Source organism: Dromiciops gliroides, chromosome 2 (assembly GCF_019393635.1).
Source record: "Dromiciops gliroides isolate mDroGli1 chromosome 2, mDroGli1.pri, whole genome shotgun sequence".
NCBI lineage: Eukaryota > Metazoa > Chordata > Mammalia > Microbiotheria > Microbiotheriidae > Dromiciops > Dromiciops gliroides.
In genome coordinates, this window is record NC_057862.1 from 362,005,568 (window position 1) to 362,024,051 (window position 18,484).

The following is an 18,484-nucleotide window of genomic DNA, read 5'->3' on the forward strand; positions in this document are numbered from 1 at the left end:
GAACAAATTCCTGACATTACATAGGGTGCTGCCCTGCTCACTGACTGTAGTCTTACCTACTTCTTGATTCCTCAGTCTGCCTGTGCTTAAAGGGGATCCACTCCCAGGCCATCCCAAGTGTTCGTTCTTTCTTTCTCTTTCTTCCTTTCTTCCTTTCTTCCTTCCTTTCTTCCTTCCTTTCTTCCTTCCTTCCTTCCTTCCTTTCTTTCTTTCTTTCTTTCTTTCTTTCTTTCTTTCTTTCTTTCTTTCTTTCTTTCTTTCTTTCTTTCTTTCTTTCTTTCTTTCTTTCTTTCTTTCTTTCTTTCTTTCTTTCTGTGTGAGGCGATTGGGGTTAACTGACTTGCCCAGGGTCACATAGCTGGTGTTAAGTGTCTGAGGCCGAGTTTGAACTCAGGTCCTCCTGAATCCAGGGCCAGTGCTCTATCCACCGCGCCACCTAGCTGCCCCCCAAGTGTACTTTCAATATACCAGCAGAGATATAACTAGAAATTTTGGTATGTGCAACAATCAAGAAGTTGTAGGCCTACCTGCCCTCAGTCGAAGTTGCTGCAGTACCCTGCTGTTAGGAGCAGGGTAGGGAGTGGAAATTCCCCTGGGGATAAAGCAGCTCCTGTTAGGATGGGAAGAAGAGATACCGGTACTAGCAGTCTTCCAAATTCCCAGCCCTGGGACAAAGCCCTGATTGCTTCATCTTAGTTACAACTAAGTATCTGAGGGTGGGAAGTGGGAGACAGTAAGCAGAGGATGAGGGAGGCTGGATTTGATGGAGCACAGAACCTCTACCCAGTGAAAAGCAACCCTGAATTAGGGTTGTCATACTCAGCCCCAGTGCATCAGTGGCAGTGACAGCAGTGGTTGGTCTGAGTGTGGGCTCTGCTTTCCTTTGGAATGGTTTTGGGTTTGGGTTTCTTTTAGGGTTCTAGGGAATTTTATCTTTTTTTTTTTTTTTAATGAGGCAATTGGGGTCAAGTGACTTGCCCAGGGTCACACAGTTAGTAAGTGTTAAGTGTCTGAGGCCAGATTTGAACTCAGGTACTCCTGACTCCAGGGCCGGTGCTCTATCCACTGCGCCACCTAGCTGCCCCTCTAGGGAGTTTTTATGGGTTTTTTTTTTGGTTTGTTTGTTTTTTTTAGTGAGGCAATTGGGGTTAAGTGACTTGCCCAGGGTCACACAGCTAGTAAGTGTTAAGTGTCTGAGGCCAGATTTGAACTCAGGTACTCCTGACTCCAGGGCCGGTGCTCTATCCACTGCGCCATCTAGCTGCCCCTTTTTATGGGGTTTTGGTGTTTTTTGTTTTGTTTTTGTTTGGAACTGAGGGGCAGAAGTACAGAGAGAAAGCCCGGTAAAGTAAAGTTAACAGGGGTATTTATTTGGGATGTGGGTTTCTTTAAGAATTCTTTATGTAAAGTCAAATTTGCATAATGCAAATTTACACAAAGCAAGAAATCTCTGTCTCCAGTGTCATCCTTTCAGATCCTCCCCAAAGGCCAGACTCGTTTCAAGTTGGGGAAGAGGGAAGACCAGGTGAGTCTTGGAACTGGTTCAGGCCCAGCTAATAACCTTAACCCTACCCTTCTGCCTCCTGCCGCTCTCCCTAACCATCCCTCTACCCAGCCTGAACCTTACCCATCTTTGGCCATTTGTCTTCTGTTTTTGTCGACATCTAGACCCCTTCTACACCTTGACCCTCTGGACATTTTTCCTGAGTGACCCCACCCCCTCTCTGTCTGCTCCTCACCTTGGGCCTTGGCTACTACTTGAGTTGTAACCACCTAAAACACCCAGGACACACTTGCCTCTAGCAGCTTGTAAGGCCATTGGTCAAGCTCTTAACTTCCCTCTACTTGCATAGCTTTTCCCAGATCCTTAAGCACCTGAAAAAACTAGAAAACAGGTAGAGAAACTCACCCCTGACATGTAGGGGCACCATTGCCTACAGAATATTCAGAAGTAAATGTTGAAGGGGGAAGCTAGGTGGCACAGTGGATAAAGCACCAGCCCTGGATTCAGGAGGACCTGAGTTCAAATCGGATTTCAGACACTTGACACTTACTAGTCCCTGGGCAAGACACCTAACCCTCATTGCCCCACCAAAAAAAAAAAAAAAGAAGAAGAAGTAAATGTTGAAATGGTTTCACTTCCCTGTAGCTTCACCCAAGTCACTAACCCCTTTCTGGACCTCAGAGTCTATACAATGAGGGAGCTGGATTCATGTATCCTTTAAAGACTCTTTGAGCTCAAAATACTATGTCACTTTTCTCAAATTCATCATAATCACAATAGCTAACCTTTTGATAAAACAGGGAGAGAAAGATGATTCTCAGATCTACACACGAATGAATGAAGCATTTATTAAGCACCATGTGCAAAGCAGTGTGCTAAGCACCATGTAGACAAATAGAAAAGTAAGCTGGTCCCTTTTTTCAGGAAGCTCACAGTCTACCAGGGGACAACACACATGTGAGATACACAATACATTAACACATATATAATCCAACAATGCATATATCCAGGATTTCCTTCCTGAAATTTTCCAGTCTTAAATCATCGACTGCCTATTGGACAATTCAAACTGGAAGTCAGTCAGTTAGCATTTTTTAAATGCCTACTGCATGCCAGGTAGGACAGTTAGGCCTGGAGTCAGGAAGACGGCTTCCTGAGTTCAAACCTGGTCTCAGACACTTACTAGCTGTGTGATGACCCCAGACAAAGTCACTTAATGCTGTTGGCCTCAGTTTCTTCATCTATAAAATGAGCTAAAGAAGGAAATGGCAAACCACTCAGGCATTTCTACCAACAAAACCCCAAATGGGGCCACAAAGAGACACAAACAAACAATGACAATAGAGGCCTGGCACTGTGCTAAATTCAAGGGATACAAAAAAAGGCAAAAGACAGTTCCTGCCCTCAAGGAACTCACATTCAGATGGAGGAGACAACATGCAACAACTATGTATCAATGAGCTATAGACAGGCTAAATTGGAGGTAATCAACAGAAAGAAGTCACTAGAAGGAAAGTGGGTGCCCATAGGCATCTCAAACTCAACATGTCCACGACAACTCATCCCCTTCCCCCCAGCCCACCCGTCTTCCAGACTTCTCTATTCCTTATTCTGAGTGTCAACATCTTTCCAGTCCCCCAAGTTTATAAGCTGGGCATCATTGACTCCTCACCCACACTCATTCCATATATCCAATCAGCTGCTAAATGTGTTGCTTCTATCTTTATGTGTGACACCTGATTCTATCTCACCATTCATCTGGCCACCCTGGTTCAGGCCCTCATCACCTCTTGCCTAGTGCTCCTCATTGCTCTCTGGGTTTCAAGCCTCTCCCATTCATTCCTACACATCCGTCACTCAGCTGCCAAAGTGATTTTCCTAAAGCATATTTAGGTCTTAAAAAGTCACAGACATACCTCCACACCTCAAAAAAACTCCAGTGGCTCCCTATTATCTCTAGAATCAAATGTAAACTCTTTTGTCAGACACAGAGGGCTCTTTCCATCCTGCCCCCTTACTATCCTAAACTTTACTTCCCTATACCCATTCTCCAATTCAGCTCTACTGGCCTATTGGTGTGGTTTTTTTTTTGGGGGGGTTCTCTCACAAATGATGCCAATGTTCTATCATCCCAACTCTCTATCTCCATGCATTTGCATTGGCTGTCTCCCATGTCCCCTCCTCATTTCTTCCTTTTAGAATACTTGGCTTCCGGGGCAGCTAGGTGGCGCAGTGGATAGAGCACTGGCCCTAGAGTCAGGAGTACCTGAGTTCAAATCCACCTCAGACACTTAACACTTACTAGCTGTGTAACCCTGGACAAGTCACTTAACCCCAATTGCCTCACTAAAAAAAAAAAAAGAATACTTGGCTTTCTTCAAGACCTGATTCAGGGGCAGCTGGGTAGCACAGTGGATAGAGCACTGGCCCTGGAGTCAGGAGGATCTGCGTTCAAATCCGACCTTGGACACTTGACACTTACTAGCTGTGTGACCCTTGGCAAGTCACTTAACCCCAATTGCCTCACCAAAAAAAAAAAAGACTTGATTCAAATGCTATCTTCTGCTACAGGCCTTGCCCAATCTTCCTCAACTGTTAGTGCCTTCTCCACTAAGGTTACCTTTCTTTATTCCCTACATATTTTATATTGTTTCTTCCTATTTAAGTACATTAGAAAATAAGATTCCTGAGGGCAGGGGCTATTTTTCTTTTTTCTTTTTCCTAGTCCCTACTGACAAAGTACCTGAGAGTTAACCCTTAGTAAATGTTTGTTGATTGATAAGCATATATGAATAGATTACTATGGATGGGACAATACAAAGAAAGGCAACAGTCACTGTGACTTCTTGGCAAAACACCTGGCTTAGCCACCAGGCCCAAATATCTGTTTTCTTCCTAGATTAGATTGTAAATTCCTTGAGGACAGAGACTTTCCTGGATTTTGAAGTTGTAACCCCAGGGGCTTAGCAAGGTGCCAACACTTAATAAATGTTTTTTGTTCACTCATTCACTTCCTTCCTTTCCCCTTTGCCCCCACCAAAAAAAAAACCAAAACCACCCCCCCACACACACACACAAAGCAAAAAGTGATCTTTGAAAGAGTGATCTCTCCCTCTTCAAATTTTCTCCCAGTATTTTGGCTCTTTTTCCTAGATCCCGTTCAACCTTGTACTAATAGCTATCTGCCGCCCCCCCCCCCCACTACAGTGCAAGGTTCCCCATGTGTTCATTTTTGTAGAGTAGGGCACATAATAAATGCTTTTAAAATGCTTATTGAGGGGCAGCTGGGTGGCACAGTGGATAGAGCACCGACCCTGGAGTCAGGAGTACCTGAGTTCAAATCCAGCCTCAGACACTTAACACTTACTAGCTGTGTGACCTTGGGCAAGTCACTTAACCCCAATTGCCTCACTTAAAAATAAATAAATTAAAAAAAAATGCTTATTGAACTGAATTTCCCAGTCACATGGGGCTGCTCTTGTAACGATGAGGGCCTTAGAGGTCATCTAGTCCAAAACTTTCATTTTAGAGATGAGAAAACAAAAACCCAGAGAGGTTAATTAACTTCCCAGAGGTCACTTGGGTAGGTAAGTTGTCAGAGCTGGGATTCACGCTTGGGTCTTCTGATGCCAGTGATCTTGGAATCATGCCACACTTAGCGCCTGGTAAGTGACTGACTGATTTAAATCTAACATTCCTTCCCAAAAAATGTTCCATTATAAAAGAAGTAGATCAATGATGGGACTGCCTATAAAGTACTTTATGGAGCTATATAAATTTCAGCTATTGTTTTTATTATCTCAGGCCTGTTCTCTTGTGATTTTCCTCTGCCTCCTGAGAGGAAAGAACAGGAACAATCTCTGGAGGGCTCTGAGATTACTTCTGGGAGATCTTATGGATCATTGATGAAGGGAAAATGAGAATAAAAATAATATATTATAAAAAACTGGTAGGCTTTTTTGCCCCTTTTTAAAAAATTGGAGACCTGAAAAAAAAAATTGGAAACCTGGACCTGTTTTCATTAACATAGGGAGGTCCTTGGTGAGAAAATCCCTCTATCAGTGCAGAAAGTTCTGCAATTTAAAGTTTTAGAGATTTTCCTGGGGCACTGAGAGGTTAAAGCAGCTGGCCCAAGTTCACAGAGCCAATGGGAATCCAGTCTGGGTTGTAGGATCTACCTTTTATTTGAAAGGCACAGAAAGACAAAAAGAAACTAAAAAACTCACATTTATGGAACCCTTCATCAGTGATCTCATTAGATGCTAAGAACCATGCTGTGATGGACACAGGATTTTTGTTTTGTTTTGTTTTGGTTTTGCGGGGCAATGAGGGTTAAGTGACTTGCCCAGGGTCACACAGATAGTGTCAAGTGTCTGAGGCTGGATTTGAACTCAGGTCCTCCTGAATCCAAGGCCAGTGCTTTATCCACTGTACCACCTAACTGCCCTCTGGACATAGGATTTTTAAGCCCACTATACAGATGAGAAAACTGAGGCTCAAGGAGCTTGGGTGACATGCCAAAAGTCACTCATGAAGGGGCTCAGGACTCCAGGCCTGAAGGGTGATTATGAAACAGCTTCTATTAGGCAAAGGTTCCCAGTCTCAAGACCCCAGAGTTGTTTGTGAGATCCTTTCTCTTCCCCTCTGTCCCATGAAAGGGTTATCTTACACTGAGTTACAACTCATTTGGTTTTGGAGATTGGAGGAGCATCCCGTCCTGACTCTGAGATGATCCCTGAAGATGGCTGAGACACTAGGCTCTCATCATTCCTCAGGGCTTTCCTATTCTAGGATTCTGCTTGCCAAAGGGGCTTAATTTCTAGTTCGAGCCTTGCAAAATGGCTGCCCTTCCCAGGGCAGCCATTTTGTGTATGTGGCCCACAGGGACATCAGACATCTCAAACCAGGTGGGGAGCGGAGGTTTCTGCCATGCAGCCCCTCTCACTAGCAACACACTGGCTTTCTCAGTTCCAGCCCAGCCCAGCCTCAGCGTCCCCTCCCCCTCCTCCGACCCCAGGTGCTCCAGGTTGGGTTGGGTTTCCCCCCAGCTTTTGAATGGACAACATGATATTCCCAGGACGGCAGTAAAGCTTGGACTGGGCCTCACAGAGGAAGGATAGAGATGTACCTTGCTAAGCTCTAAAGCCTCTGGGAGAAATGAGGACTCCATTAGCCAAAGGTCCTGAATCCTCCCAGCTTTTACCTTTTCTCTCTTCCCTACCTCTAACTGTTGAAATCTGAGCCACCATTCAAGCCTAGGCCCCAATACCAATTCCAGAAAGACAGTAGTTAGGTGGTGCAGACGGTAGCATGCTGGAAAAATCTGAGTTCAGATTTCCCCCTCAGGTACTGACTCTGGTCAAGTCTGCCTCAGTTTCCCCATCTGGAAAATGGAGTAATAATAGTACTTACCTTTATATTTGCAAACCTTAAAACACTATATAAGCACTATCTATTCTTATAATTTGTTCCAAAGTCACATCATTAATACAATTCCCCTCATTTTACTCATGGAGAAACTGAATCAAAATGACTTGCCTATGGCCACACAAGCAAAAGTACAGAAAAGCTTCTCTGACATGTAGGGAGATCAGGGAATTAGAGACCTCTAGTTGGAAGAAATTGCAGAGGCCAGCCCTCTTATTTTACAGATGAAGAAACTGAGGCCCAATGAGGTTAAGTGGATAACCCAAGGGGGAAACTGAGACAGTATTAAAGTGACTTGCCCAAGACCACACAATAAAAATATAGAAAACCTTTCTTGTCGTAGAATTTAAGGATTGGACAAGAACTCCCTGAACCTCATTTTCCTCAACTCCAAAATTTGTCGGGGAGGGGGAGAATATTGGACCTCTAATAATCTACTCCTGGGCTCGGAATTTTCCGGTCTAAATTTTCCCAGAACTCCAGAGGACAATATTCTTTTTTTCTTTTTTTTTTTGCGGGGCAATGGGGGTTAAGTGACTTGCCCAGGGTAACACAGCTAGTAAGTGTCAAGTGTCTGAGGCTGGATTTGAACTCAGGTACTCTTGAATCCAGGACCGGTGCTTTATCCACTGCCCCACCTAGCTGCCCCAACAATATTCTTTACAAAGTGCTAAAAGGGGGCTGAAGAGAAGAACTGAAGTTTCACCAAAATATCCCCAAACAATCCTTAAATTAACACTCCTGGGGTGGTCTCACAAATGCTGATTAGAATCTGTTAAAGTGCCTACAATCTGATTGGGAGAGCAGCCGTGGTGTGCGGGAGGATCAGTGTTTAAATTTAGAAGAGATCCAAAGACAGCACCTCCCCCTTCCGTACTAAGAGAGTTGTGGGTGATGATTTCCTAGCTTTTGCCCACCAGAATCTGGCTTATTATCCCCATTTCACTTAGTCAGGAAAGGGAGGAGAAAAGAGAGGAAATAAGGCCACCCCGGAAGTCTGTAGCTGAGCTGAGATTAGAACCCCAAACTCCAGATTGCTAGCCTGGGGCACGACAACTACTACTGAAGTATGTAATGTTCAACTCCAAAGTCTAAAATTTATCTGGGGAGAAGGGGGAGAGTAGTGTCTATTCTCCCATCCCAAGAACGCTTTCCCTGTGGTCCACCTAGAAATAGTATCTTGTACATTTGCTTTCCCATCGGTTTTGTCCCCCACACAATGTGTGAAGATTTAGGTAATTTCCATTAGGTACCTGTGTGTTTGGGGGATGGGGATTAGGGTTAGGATAACCCTCTTCCAGAGGCGGGAGACTATGGGATCATGCATTCAATCCAATGAGTTTTCATTAAGTACTTTGATCAACAGAGAAACATATTCAGGATAGTTCGAGAAAGGAGAAAACCTTAAGTAACACAATCAATAAAACATTCCCAGGGGGTTTGTGTGGCCCATGGAACTGAGACTTGAAGAAAGAGCCAGGATTCCAAGAAGTGGAGGTGAAGAGGGACTATATTCCAGGCTGGGGGGGTGGTGGAATAGCCTTGGAAAAGACATGAAGGCAGGAAACAGACTTCCAAGTTGCTGAGAAAAGTAGAAAGCCAGTTAGGATGGAACACAGAATGTATGAAAAAGAGTGGTGTGAAATGAACTGCTTAAGGTAGGCTGGAGAGAGATCATCAAGTGCTTTATATGTCAGACTTGAGTCTCTATTTTGTACTAGAGACAATAGGCAACCACTGAAAGTTCTTGAGCAAGGGAGTGATGTGATCATACTGGAACTTTTAGTTGATTGTTTTGGCACTGTGTGTATAATATATTGGACAGATGTGAAGCAGAAGCATAGATTTTTTTTTTAACAGGGCAATGGGGTTAAGTGACTTGCCCAGGGTCACACAACTAGTAAGTGTTAAGTGTCTGAGGCCCGATTTGAACTCAGGAACTCCTGAATCCAGGGCCGGTGCTTTATCCACTGCACCACCTAGCCGCCCCCATAGATTTTTTTTTAAAGACTTTTGTTTTGTTTTGTTTTTTAGTGAGGCAATTGGGGTTAAGTGACTTGCCCAGGGTCACACAGCTAGTAAGTGTTAAGTGTCTGAGGCCCGATTTGAACTCAGGTCCTCCTGACTCCAGGGCCGGTGCTCTATCCACTGCACCACCTAGCCGCCCCCGAATCATAGATTTGACAAGAAAAAGGGACCTCAGATTTTATTTAAACCAACCTTCTCATTTTACATTGGAAGAAACTAATGCCTAGAGAAGGGGAAATGACTTGCGCGGGATCACTGGTAGTAACTGATTCTAGACCTTATTCCTATAAAGTGCCTACTCCACTACTAACTTGTTGGATATGTCATCCATTAGCGGTGAGACTTAGAGCAAGTCATTTTCTGGGCTTTAGTTTCGACTTCAATAAATGAAAGAGTTGGTCTAGATGACCTATGTAATCAAAGACCTGGAAAGTCGAAAAGGTCTTGGTGGTTATCTAGTCTGACCCACTCATTTTGCAGATGGGATAGCAGACCCAGAGAACGTGAGTTGTCCGCAGTTACACAGATGGTAGGGCAGCGATCCCAAAGCCTGTCTTCTGATTCTAGATGGAATTTTTTTTCACCAAACATGCTCCATCTCCGATTTCCCTTCCAGCTTTTAAGTGGACTCCAATGCCCATTCTTTGACCTCGCTTTTGAGGGGTTGCAGAGGTATTTGCAATCCAATTCTATATGCCTCTACTTGCTCTGGTTTGGACTTTGTGTTTACAAGCTCGGGAAGCCTCTAGGACAAACAGAGGGTACAAACAAAGGGTCTTGGGACTCGGACGGGGGAGGGGCGACGCTTTAGAGATATTGAGGAATATCTTCTACTAGCCAATAGGATGTAAGCTCCTTGAGGGCAGGGCTTATTTCAAATTGTTTTTGTATCTCCCGGCGTATTTATTACCATGCTTTGTACTTCTAAAACTCTTGTTTAAGTGAATGGAACTCCAGTTAAAGTGAGCAATGCAATCGCTTTCAAGAAAGGTTAAGCGCCAATTTAGCAGCCGCTTAATAAAACTTGTTTCAAGTCCACACACACTTCTCGTGCACCCTGGAGGTCCCTAGCTCCGGGCCCGTGGGGTGGGGGTGGAGGAAACGGAGAGCTGAAGACCATCCGGAGGTCAAGTCTGGTTTGTTTGCCGAAGGAGGGTCTGTGAAGCGTCTAGATTCACACTCCTGACAAAAGGCCGGAACAATCCATATTTAAAAGACTGAACCGTGGGGCCGCGAAGAGATAAGCCTACTGTCTCATTGGACAGAAGAGGAAACTGAGGCGCAGAGACAGGGAGGAGTTATCTCCGGATCCTACTGCTACCCGTGGCGACAGAGCCGGCACTAAGACCCCAGGGCTCGGTCCACGGCGCGGCGCTGCCTCTTCCCAGACCACGCGAAGGACCCACCTTTACCCAGGTACTGCGAACCACCCCACTCAATTCCCGGGACCTCAGAAGTGCTTGGAGGAGATGGCAGCTGAAATTGCAGGTCCCGCCCCCAGCTGTGTCCCGGGAACCCCCAGCTCCTTTCCCTGTGACCTCCAGGACTCTGTCCTTTCCCCCTCCTCCCCCCCCCGCCCCCGGCCTAGGGGCTGGGCGTTAGTTGGTTAGGGGTCCCGGCCGGGTCGGGGGGCGGAGAAAGAGGGAGGGGCATCCTGGGGGGGGCAGGGGCTGGAGGAGGGGGCGCGGGGAGGGGATCTGACGTCAGGCCGCCGGGGTGGTTTCCAGCCTGGGAGCTGTCAGAGCGTGTGTCAGCAGGGAGTGCAGCCCCCCGGAGACCCCTCTTCCGCGCCGTCCCCCGAGCCTGCCTGCCTCCCTCCTGCGACCCCCCCGCACTCCCCCACGCCGTGCCCCGGGCCCGGAGCCGAGGGGCCCGCGTGGACATGAAGGCTGCTCGGAAAAGTGAGTCCGGGCAGCGGCGGGGACGGAGACCGAGAAGTGGGAAAGTTTGTGTGTCTGTGTGCGGGGGCGGGGAACGTATGCGCGTGCAAACCGTGCGCGTGCAAGCCCGGGGGCGGGGGCGGGGGCTCTTTCTAGCCTCCCCCGGCCGGCCGCGGCGACGGAGGCACCTTTGTCCGCGCCCCCCCCCCCCAGCCTCCCCCCACACCCCCCCCCAGCACCCCGGACCCTCCGTGAGGGGTGGGGGCGGGGGGCGTGGGAAGCTACATTCAGTGACAGCCCGAGGGGGGGGTGCGGAGGCGGGCGGGCCCGGGCCGGGGGAGAGGGACACGGGGGCGGGCTCGGCCCGCGCAAGTTCCTGCTTCTTTGGAACAAAGAAAACTCTTGTCTCCCGGCGTCCGTCAGTCCATCCGTTCCTCTCGGGCTCGGGGCTGGCAGCCCCCTCCCCTCCCGGAGCTAGTGCCCCCCCCCGCAGCCTCTCCAGGCCCCCCACCCCCCCAGGACCTGCCCGGACCAGGGACCACACAATCTTCCGCGGGGGCCCGGGGCGGCCAACATGGAGCCCGTTCCCCTGGAGGGGGGGCTCGTTTAAAGACCAGACCCTGCTCCCCGAACCCCCTCCACGGGACTGGGGGGGTCCTGAGCACGCCGGCTTCAATCTCCGGGAAGTGGGGGTGGCAAGGAAACTTTTCTGCCTTTGGACACGTGAGTTTTCTTTCTTCTCCAGCCACCTTCCCTTCTCCCGCCCCTTTCACGGAAAGCCCCTTCCCACCATTCTCCTACCCGCCCCCCGCCCCCGCCCCAGCCCCTGGCTTGGGGAGGGGTGGCCTTAGGTCCCCTGGGTCTAGTCCGGAGGTAATTGGAGGACGCAGCTTTGGGGAAGTGGAGTTATTGGGGGGGGGGTTCGAGCTCTCCATGCCTCATTTTCTGTTGGAGTTGCCCCCCTCCCGGGGGGAGCCCCCGTCTCCCCATCTAAGGCTCCTCCCCCGTCCCCGAGCCATGTGCTCTGCATCGAGCCCACTTTCCTGGCCTGGGCGCCCCAGGAGCTGCATTTCAGCAAAGCTTAGGGTGGGCTTTGTGTGCAAGGGTGTTTTTATACAAAGGGGGTGTGTGTGAGTGCACGCGTGTGAAAGTTGTGGGGGTCTCTCGTGAGACCATTCTTGTGAAAGTGGCATGTGTAAGTCGTGCAGGTGAATATGACATCTCTGTATATGCTGGTTCATTGCCTATTGTGTGCAGAGCACTGCGGGGGAGATCCTCGAAGCCGCTAGTCTGGAAGTAATGTTGGTGTGAGTTGTCAAGAACTGTGAGAGTGCCCATGGGAAACTTGGGGTTGTGTTTATCAGGCAGGTGCCCTTTCTGTGAGAATTGGTGTATATGTATGCATTGAACAAAAGCTGATTTAGGGCCCACCGTGCAAAGCACTGGGAGAGAGGAAAAACTTTATAGAACTCTGTGGCCAATGAGAAGCTTAGTATCCTGTAGTAATGTTGGTGTGAACTGTTGGTGACAGTTATGTGGTTAAGAGTTGTCAAGAGTTGTGAGTGTAAGTTGTTTGGCGTAGGGGTGGGTGTGTGTTAGATCTATCTGTTTTTGGTGTGGGAGCTGGAGGGAGGGATGGTGGTGTTGGTGGAGGAATTCCAACACAGTCCTCAGCCTTGCTGCTGCTGCTGCTTACCAGATGCAATTTGGAGGCCAAGACAGAATTTGTACAAGATAACCTTGAGCAAACTTTATTCCTTCCTCCCACTCCCCGATTCCTAGCTTCCTCCTTGTCACTGCCCAAGAAAATATCTATGTCCACAGAGGGGGGTGGGGTGAGGGTGGGAGATGAGCTAGGAAGACTTCACTTTTCTTTTGGGATTAGGATCAAACTCTCTGGGCAGGGAAACGCATCTTCTGGGCCTGCCTCGGCTGGGGATGAAAGCCAGGATTTTTTTTTTTTAAAGCAAACAGATAAAACACCCCAAAGGAATTCAGAGCTGGAGGCTTCCTTTGTGGGGGAGTGGGAGGGGCCTGTTTGTGTTTCTGAAGGTTTGATGTCAATTTTCCAGTTTTTCTTTGTTTTCTATTTTTCTTTCTATTTTTTCTGTGGATCCTTGCTCTGAGACAATGCGTTTGCACCTCTCTCTGTGAGGAAGGTGTTTGGAGGCTGGTTTGACCAGTTTGAATCCCAGAGATGGAAGGGAATTTAGAGACCATCTAATTCAAACCTCTCATTTATTTTTAGAGTTAGAGAAAGTGAACTCCTGGACCTCGTGGATTTTGCCTTAAATCACAGGCAAGACTAGAATCTTAACAGATCAGAGAAAGTGGATTTTGGAGTAAGGGCAGGTCTTGGTTTTAAATCCCATCTCATTTTCTGAATCTGTTCAGTCACAGCTTGACAATCTATAAAATGGGGTGATGATGACCACCCTTAGATGATCTATCTGTTTGTCTATCTATGTAAAGCATTGTACAGATATCATTTGTTTTTTTTTTTTAATGTATGAGGTATTTTATTTTTTCTGTTACATGTAAAGATAGTTCTCAACTTTTGTTTATACATGCTTTACAATTTCAGATTTTTCTCCCTCCCTCCCCTCCCTCCCCCCTCCCCTAGACAGCAGGTAATCTGATATAGGTTATATCTATATATCTCTATACATATACATATAGATATATATATATATATATACACACACATATATATATACACATAATAACATTAATCCTATTTCTGCATTAATCCTGTATCATTTGTTTTTATTGCCTTAAATTCAGCAATTCATATTTTGTAAAGCCTTGTGCTAGACCAGCAGGAAGAGCAAAGTAGTAGACTTTATTAGGCACTAAACTTCTTTAGAATGGACCTTGGTACTTGCCTAAACCCTTTCTCCTCTGTGCTCTGGGTAGGATAGGCATTTAATCAGTATTTGATTTACTACATTGTATTGCATTTGAGTTCCAGTTCCTCTAGATACCTATGCACTTCTCAGTACTTAATAGCACCACCTTATGGTTATATACTGTATACCCCCAAAAGGGAAAGAACTAAGGGTCCCTACATAATTGACAGTTTTATAATTCTTTTTTTTTTTTTTTTGCGGGGCAATGGGGGGTTAAGTGACTTGCCCAGGGTCACACAGCTAGTAAGTGTCAAGTGTCTGAGGCCGGATTTGAACTCAGGTACTCCTGAATCCAGGGCCGGTGCTTTATCCACTGTGCCACCTAGCCGCCCCTGACAGTTTTATAATTCACAAAGAAAGAGCATGGGCCAGGTTTAGTTCTGTTAATGTCTCTAAATCTCTTGTGTTCTTTAGGCCTGGCTAACCTTAGTCTTTGAGCAGCACCTTTGCTTGGTCCTGAAAATTAGTTTTGTCTGTCTAAGATAGGGATGCTTAACTTTTTGTGTGTCATGGATTCCTTGGACAGTCTCAGGAAACCTATGGACCCCTTCTAGGAATAATTTTTTTAATGCATAAAAAAGTAACATTCACAAAAGGAAACCAATTATACTGAAATACAGTGTTTTTTCAAAAAAAGTTCACGAATCCCAGACATTAAGAAGCCCAGGTCTAGCTCATAGTCTTTTGGTTCTGCCACTTATCCAGGATCACTTCCATCACTCCCACTGTATTGCTGCCAACTGGTGGGGTTTTTTTGGAGTTCTCAATTTCACTCAGGAATTCTCCATACTCTGTTGCTGCCTCTGGCCAGTGTTAATGTCTGTGGGGCCACATGTGAAAGGGGTGCCGAAGATGTGCGGGGTTTCCCTGCCCTTGTCTGTGTCACCAGGCTCTCCTCTCTCTGTCTATATAGGTGTCTCTGCTGATAGCAAACATGGTTCAGGTTGGCATTAGTCATGACCGCCATTCTGAATGGGTCTTCGGGAGATGCTTGTAACCTAAAATACAGACACGTCTTCAACAAAAGACTTACTCTTCAATTTTGTGGGTTCCTGGTCACACCTTCTAAGGACACTTCAAACCACTGAGATGGGAAGCACAAATATCCTCTTCTCCATTTTACCAAGGGAAAAGCCTGAGGCTGGAAAAGGCTTGGGGGTCACAATTCTAGCCAAACCAGCCTACAGTGGTGTCAGGAATTCTGGCAGGTGGCTTCTACTTGTATAATAGGCAGTTCCCCATCACTCCAATAAGCTGCTTGCTCCCTGCTCACTAATGCTACTAGAATCAGTTAATTTTAGGTACCGCCTCCTACAGGATGCCTTCCTAGGTGCCCCTGGTCGTTAATACTCCCTTCTTCAAATATTTCTATATGTACTTCTCTGTTTAGGTGTTGACCCTCCCTATTTAGAATGTAACTTTTTAAATCCCTAGGGCCCTTTCTCATTGTAGGTCCTTAATAAATTAGTCAGTAAAAAGTTCCTAAATGCCTGCTATGTGGTAGGCACTGCACTAAGTACTAGGGATACAGAAAAAGACAGCCCCTCCCCTAAAGGAGCTCACAATCTAATTGAGGAGACTATAGCAAGCAAATATAACAGGATAAAAAGGAAATTAAGAGAGGGGGGAAAAAGACAGGGGGGAGGTACTAGAATTAACATTAATCAATGTTTACTGCAGCAGATTTGGAATCAGAATCCAGCTACTAATTCTTTGTATGACTTCGGGCAAATCACTTCCCCTATCTGGGCCTCAGTTTCCCCTCTTCTGTACAAGGTTTGGAATCTATCAGAGGCTTTCTTCATCTTTCATAAACCTCTGGTGCCTCCCTGTTGATTAGGAAAAGAAATACCAGGGCATGTCATGCATATGCACCAAAGAAATAAAGTGATTAATTTCAATAAGATAATAGTTATTTACCAAGTATGTCTGCATGGGAACTGTACCTAGATTTAGGCGATTCTTTTTTTTTTTTTTTGGTGGGGCGATGGGGGTTAAGTGACTTGCCCAAGGTCACACAGCTAGTAAGTGTCAAGTGTCTGAGGCCCGATTTGAACTCAGGAACTCCTGAATCCAGGGCCGGTGCGCCACCTAGCCGCCCCCTAGGCAATTCTTTTTAACTTCCATGATGTCTCTTGAGATTCAGAGGTTAAGTACCCCTTTCTCTTCCCTGGGATGTTGTGAGGATTAATTAAATCTTGGGATATTTGTAGCGTGGTAGAAGAAAGACAGCAATTGATCTGATGTTTAATTTTCTCTTTGGCCCCTGACTTTTCCTTCTACTCTCACCCACCACAGGTCTGACTTCTGTACGAACCCTGGATAGCCCAAGCATGTCGGACAGTGACCTGGGTGAGGAAGAAGGGCTGACCTCCCTGGACCTGACCCAGGCCGGCAAGAGGAAGAGGAGGGGAAACCTCCCAAAGGAGTCTGTGAAGATTCTCCGAGATTGGCTGTATGAGCACCGCTTCAATGCCTACCCCTCAGAACAGGAAAAGCTGAGCCTTTCTGGGCAGACCAGTCTGTCTGTGCTGCAGGTATAGTGGGGAGGGTGGAGGGCGTAGGGCGTGGGAACAGGATCCAGTGAAGAAGAGTCAGGAGTCAAAGCCCTTTGATTAACTCACTTTGTGACTCCGATACTTCCCTCTGTAGGTCTTTACACATGAGGGAGTGATTTACACTAAGGTTGCTTCTCTTAACCTTTTAACATTTCTTTGTTTCTAGAGTCATTTAATCTCTCTGTACCTTAGTTTTACTAATCCATAAAATGGGCGTGGTATGTTTTATATTTTTCTGCCTTTAGCTTTGCTAATAGGGGTCTTATATAGCAAAGCCTCCACCAAAGCCTTCCTCTGATGTCTCTTAGGTCAGGGAAGTGACCTTGGGGTCCCAAGGCTATGTTGAGGAACTTAAGTATGTGAAGTTCCAGCCGGAAAGATCTTGATAGCTTCCTTTGAGAACCACTTGTTCACAGGATGAGATCTTAGAATCATGCATTGAGAGTTGGAAGGGACCTCAAAAGCCATCAATCCAACTCCCTCATTTTACAAATGAGGAAACAGGCCCCAAAGTTTCATTGACTTGCCCAAGGTCACATAAGTAGTGTCAGAGATTGGATTTGAACTCACAGCCTCTGACTCTTGAGCTGATGCTAGTATTTTTTGAAATGTACTGACCGATAAGGGAGTCCTTGTTATGACTGAGGGGAGAGAGGGCAACATTTTATTTTGTTAAAAACAAATTTTTAATGCGTTATTAATATACTTTTTAATATTACCTTAATATAGGAATCTTTCTCTCCCTCCTCTGTTACAAGTCATCCTTTGTTATCAAGAATGAAAAAAGAGGGGGCAGCTAGGTGGTACAGTGGATAGAGCACCGGCCCTGGATTCAGGAGTACCTGAGTTCAAATCCAGCCTCAGAAACTTGACACTTACTAGCTGTGTGACCCTGGGCAAGTCACTTAACCCCCATTGCCCTGCCCCCCCCCCAAAAAAAAAAAGAATGAAAAAGGGAAAGGGGTGAGGGAAGAAGTATCTCAGCAAAATCAAATAACACATTAGCCATATCTTACAGTATATACAGTATTTTTCAGTCATTACCCCCACCCCACCCCTCAAAAGAGAGGGACAGCCTCCTAGCTCTCCCTTAGGGCCACGCTTTGTCTCAATTTTGCTTTATTCAGTTTTGATTGATTTCTTGTTCTTTCAATTTAGATTTCTGTAGCAATTGTATATATTGTTTGCCAGGTCATCTCCCCTTTGGGGTTAAGCTTGGTATCATCTCCAACTATTCACTTTTGATTGTTTTGTTGTGTTTCTGTTTACATTGTTGTGTATATTTTTTTCCTGGTTCTGCTCCTCTTTTCATTTGGATTGGTTCACAAGTCTTCCCATCCTTTTTTTTTTTTAAAACAATACAGTAAAGTTCCATTATATTCATGTGCTGTAATTTGAAACTTGGGAGAGTTTAAATGACTTAGAGAGGAGGTCCTATAACGATTAAGTGTCAGAACAGGAAATTCAAACCCAGGTCTCTACATATTCTAAATCCAATGGTTTTTTTAGATATCTTAAGGTCACTGAGTTACAGGATTTGAGAATTGAAAGAGACCTCAGTGGCCATCTCAGTTGATAGGCATCTACTTTGTTTCCAATTTTTAGCTGCTACAAAAATTGCTGTTATAAATATTTTATCATTGAACAAAAAAACCTGCCTTTTATACCATGAATAAATGAAAAACATTTATTGAGCAATTACTGTATGCTAAGCATTGGGCATACAAACAGAAAAGCATGATAATCCTTGATCTCAATAAACATTTTTTTTTTTTAGTGAGGCAATTGGGGTAAAGTGACTTGCCCAGGGTCACACAGCTAGTAAGTGTTAAGTGTCTGAGGCTGGATTTGAACTCAGGTACTTCTGACTCCAGGGCCGGTGCTCTATCCACTGCGCCATCTAAGCTGCCCCTCAATAAGCATTTATTAAGCACTTCCCCTTTAGATTGGGGAAGACAACACATAAAAGGAAATTTCAGCAGCCAAGTACATAGAAAGACCTTCTGGTCCCAGGATCATAGATTTAGAGCTAGAAGGGGCTTCAGGCTGCCATCTAAATCCAATCCAATAATTATACAGTTGAAGAAATTGAGGCCCATAGAGGTGAAATGACTTTCCCTGAGTCCCACAGAGGTGTAGGGCTGGAGCTCAGGTCCTCTACTCTAAAAGCCTTGTTTT

The 18,484-nt window shown here is 45.9% G+C and overlaps 1 protein-coding gene across 2 annotated transcripts in view; it reads left to right on the forward strand.

Moving 5' to 3' along the window:
- The first annotated feature begins 10,747 nt into the window (after positions 1–10,747).
- Positions 10,748–18,484, forward strand: part of TGIF2 (TGFB induced factor homeobox 2) — a 33,355-nt gene continuing 25,618 nt past the window's right edge. The window contains exons 1-2 of one of the 2 annotated variants that reach the window (XM_043982815.1): positions 10,748–10,860; positions 16,047–16,285. In XM_043982815.1, coding sequence (XP_043838750.1) covers positions 10,842–10,860; positions 16,047–16,285 — 258 coding nt within the window. In that variant the 5' untranslated portion in view covers positions 10,748–10,841. Of the gene's footprint in view, positions 10,861–11,390; positions 11,563–16,046; positions 16,286–18,484 lie in introns of those variants that run through there. The other variant, XM_043982816.1, reaches the window with a different exon arrangement.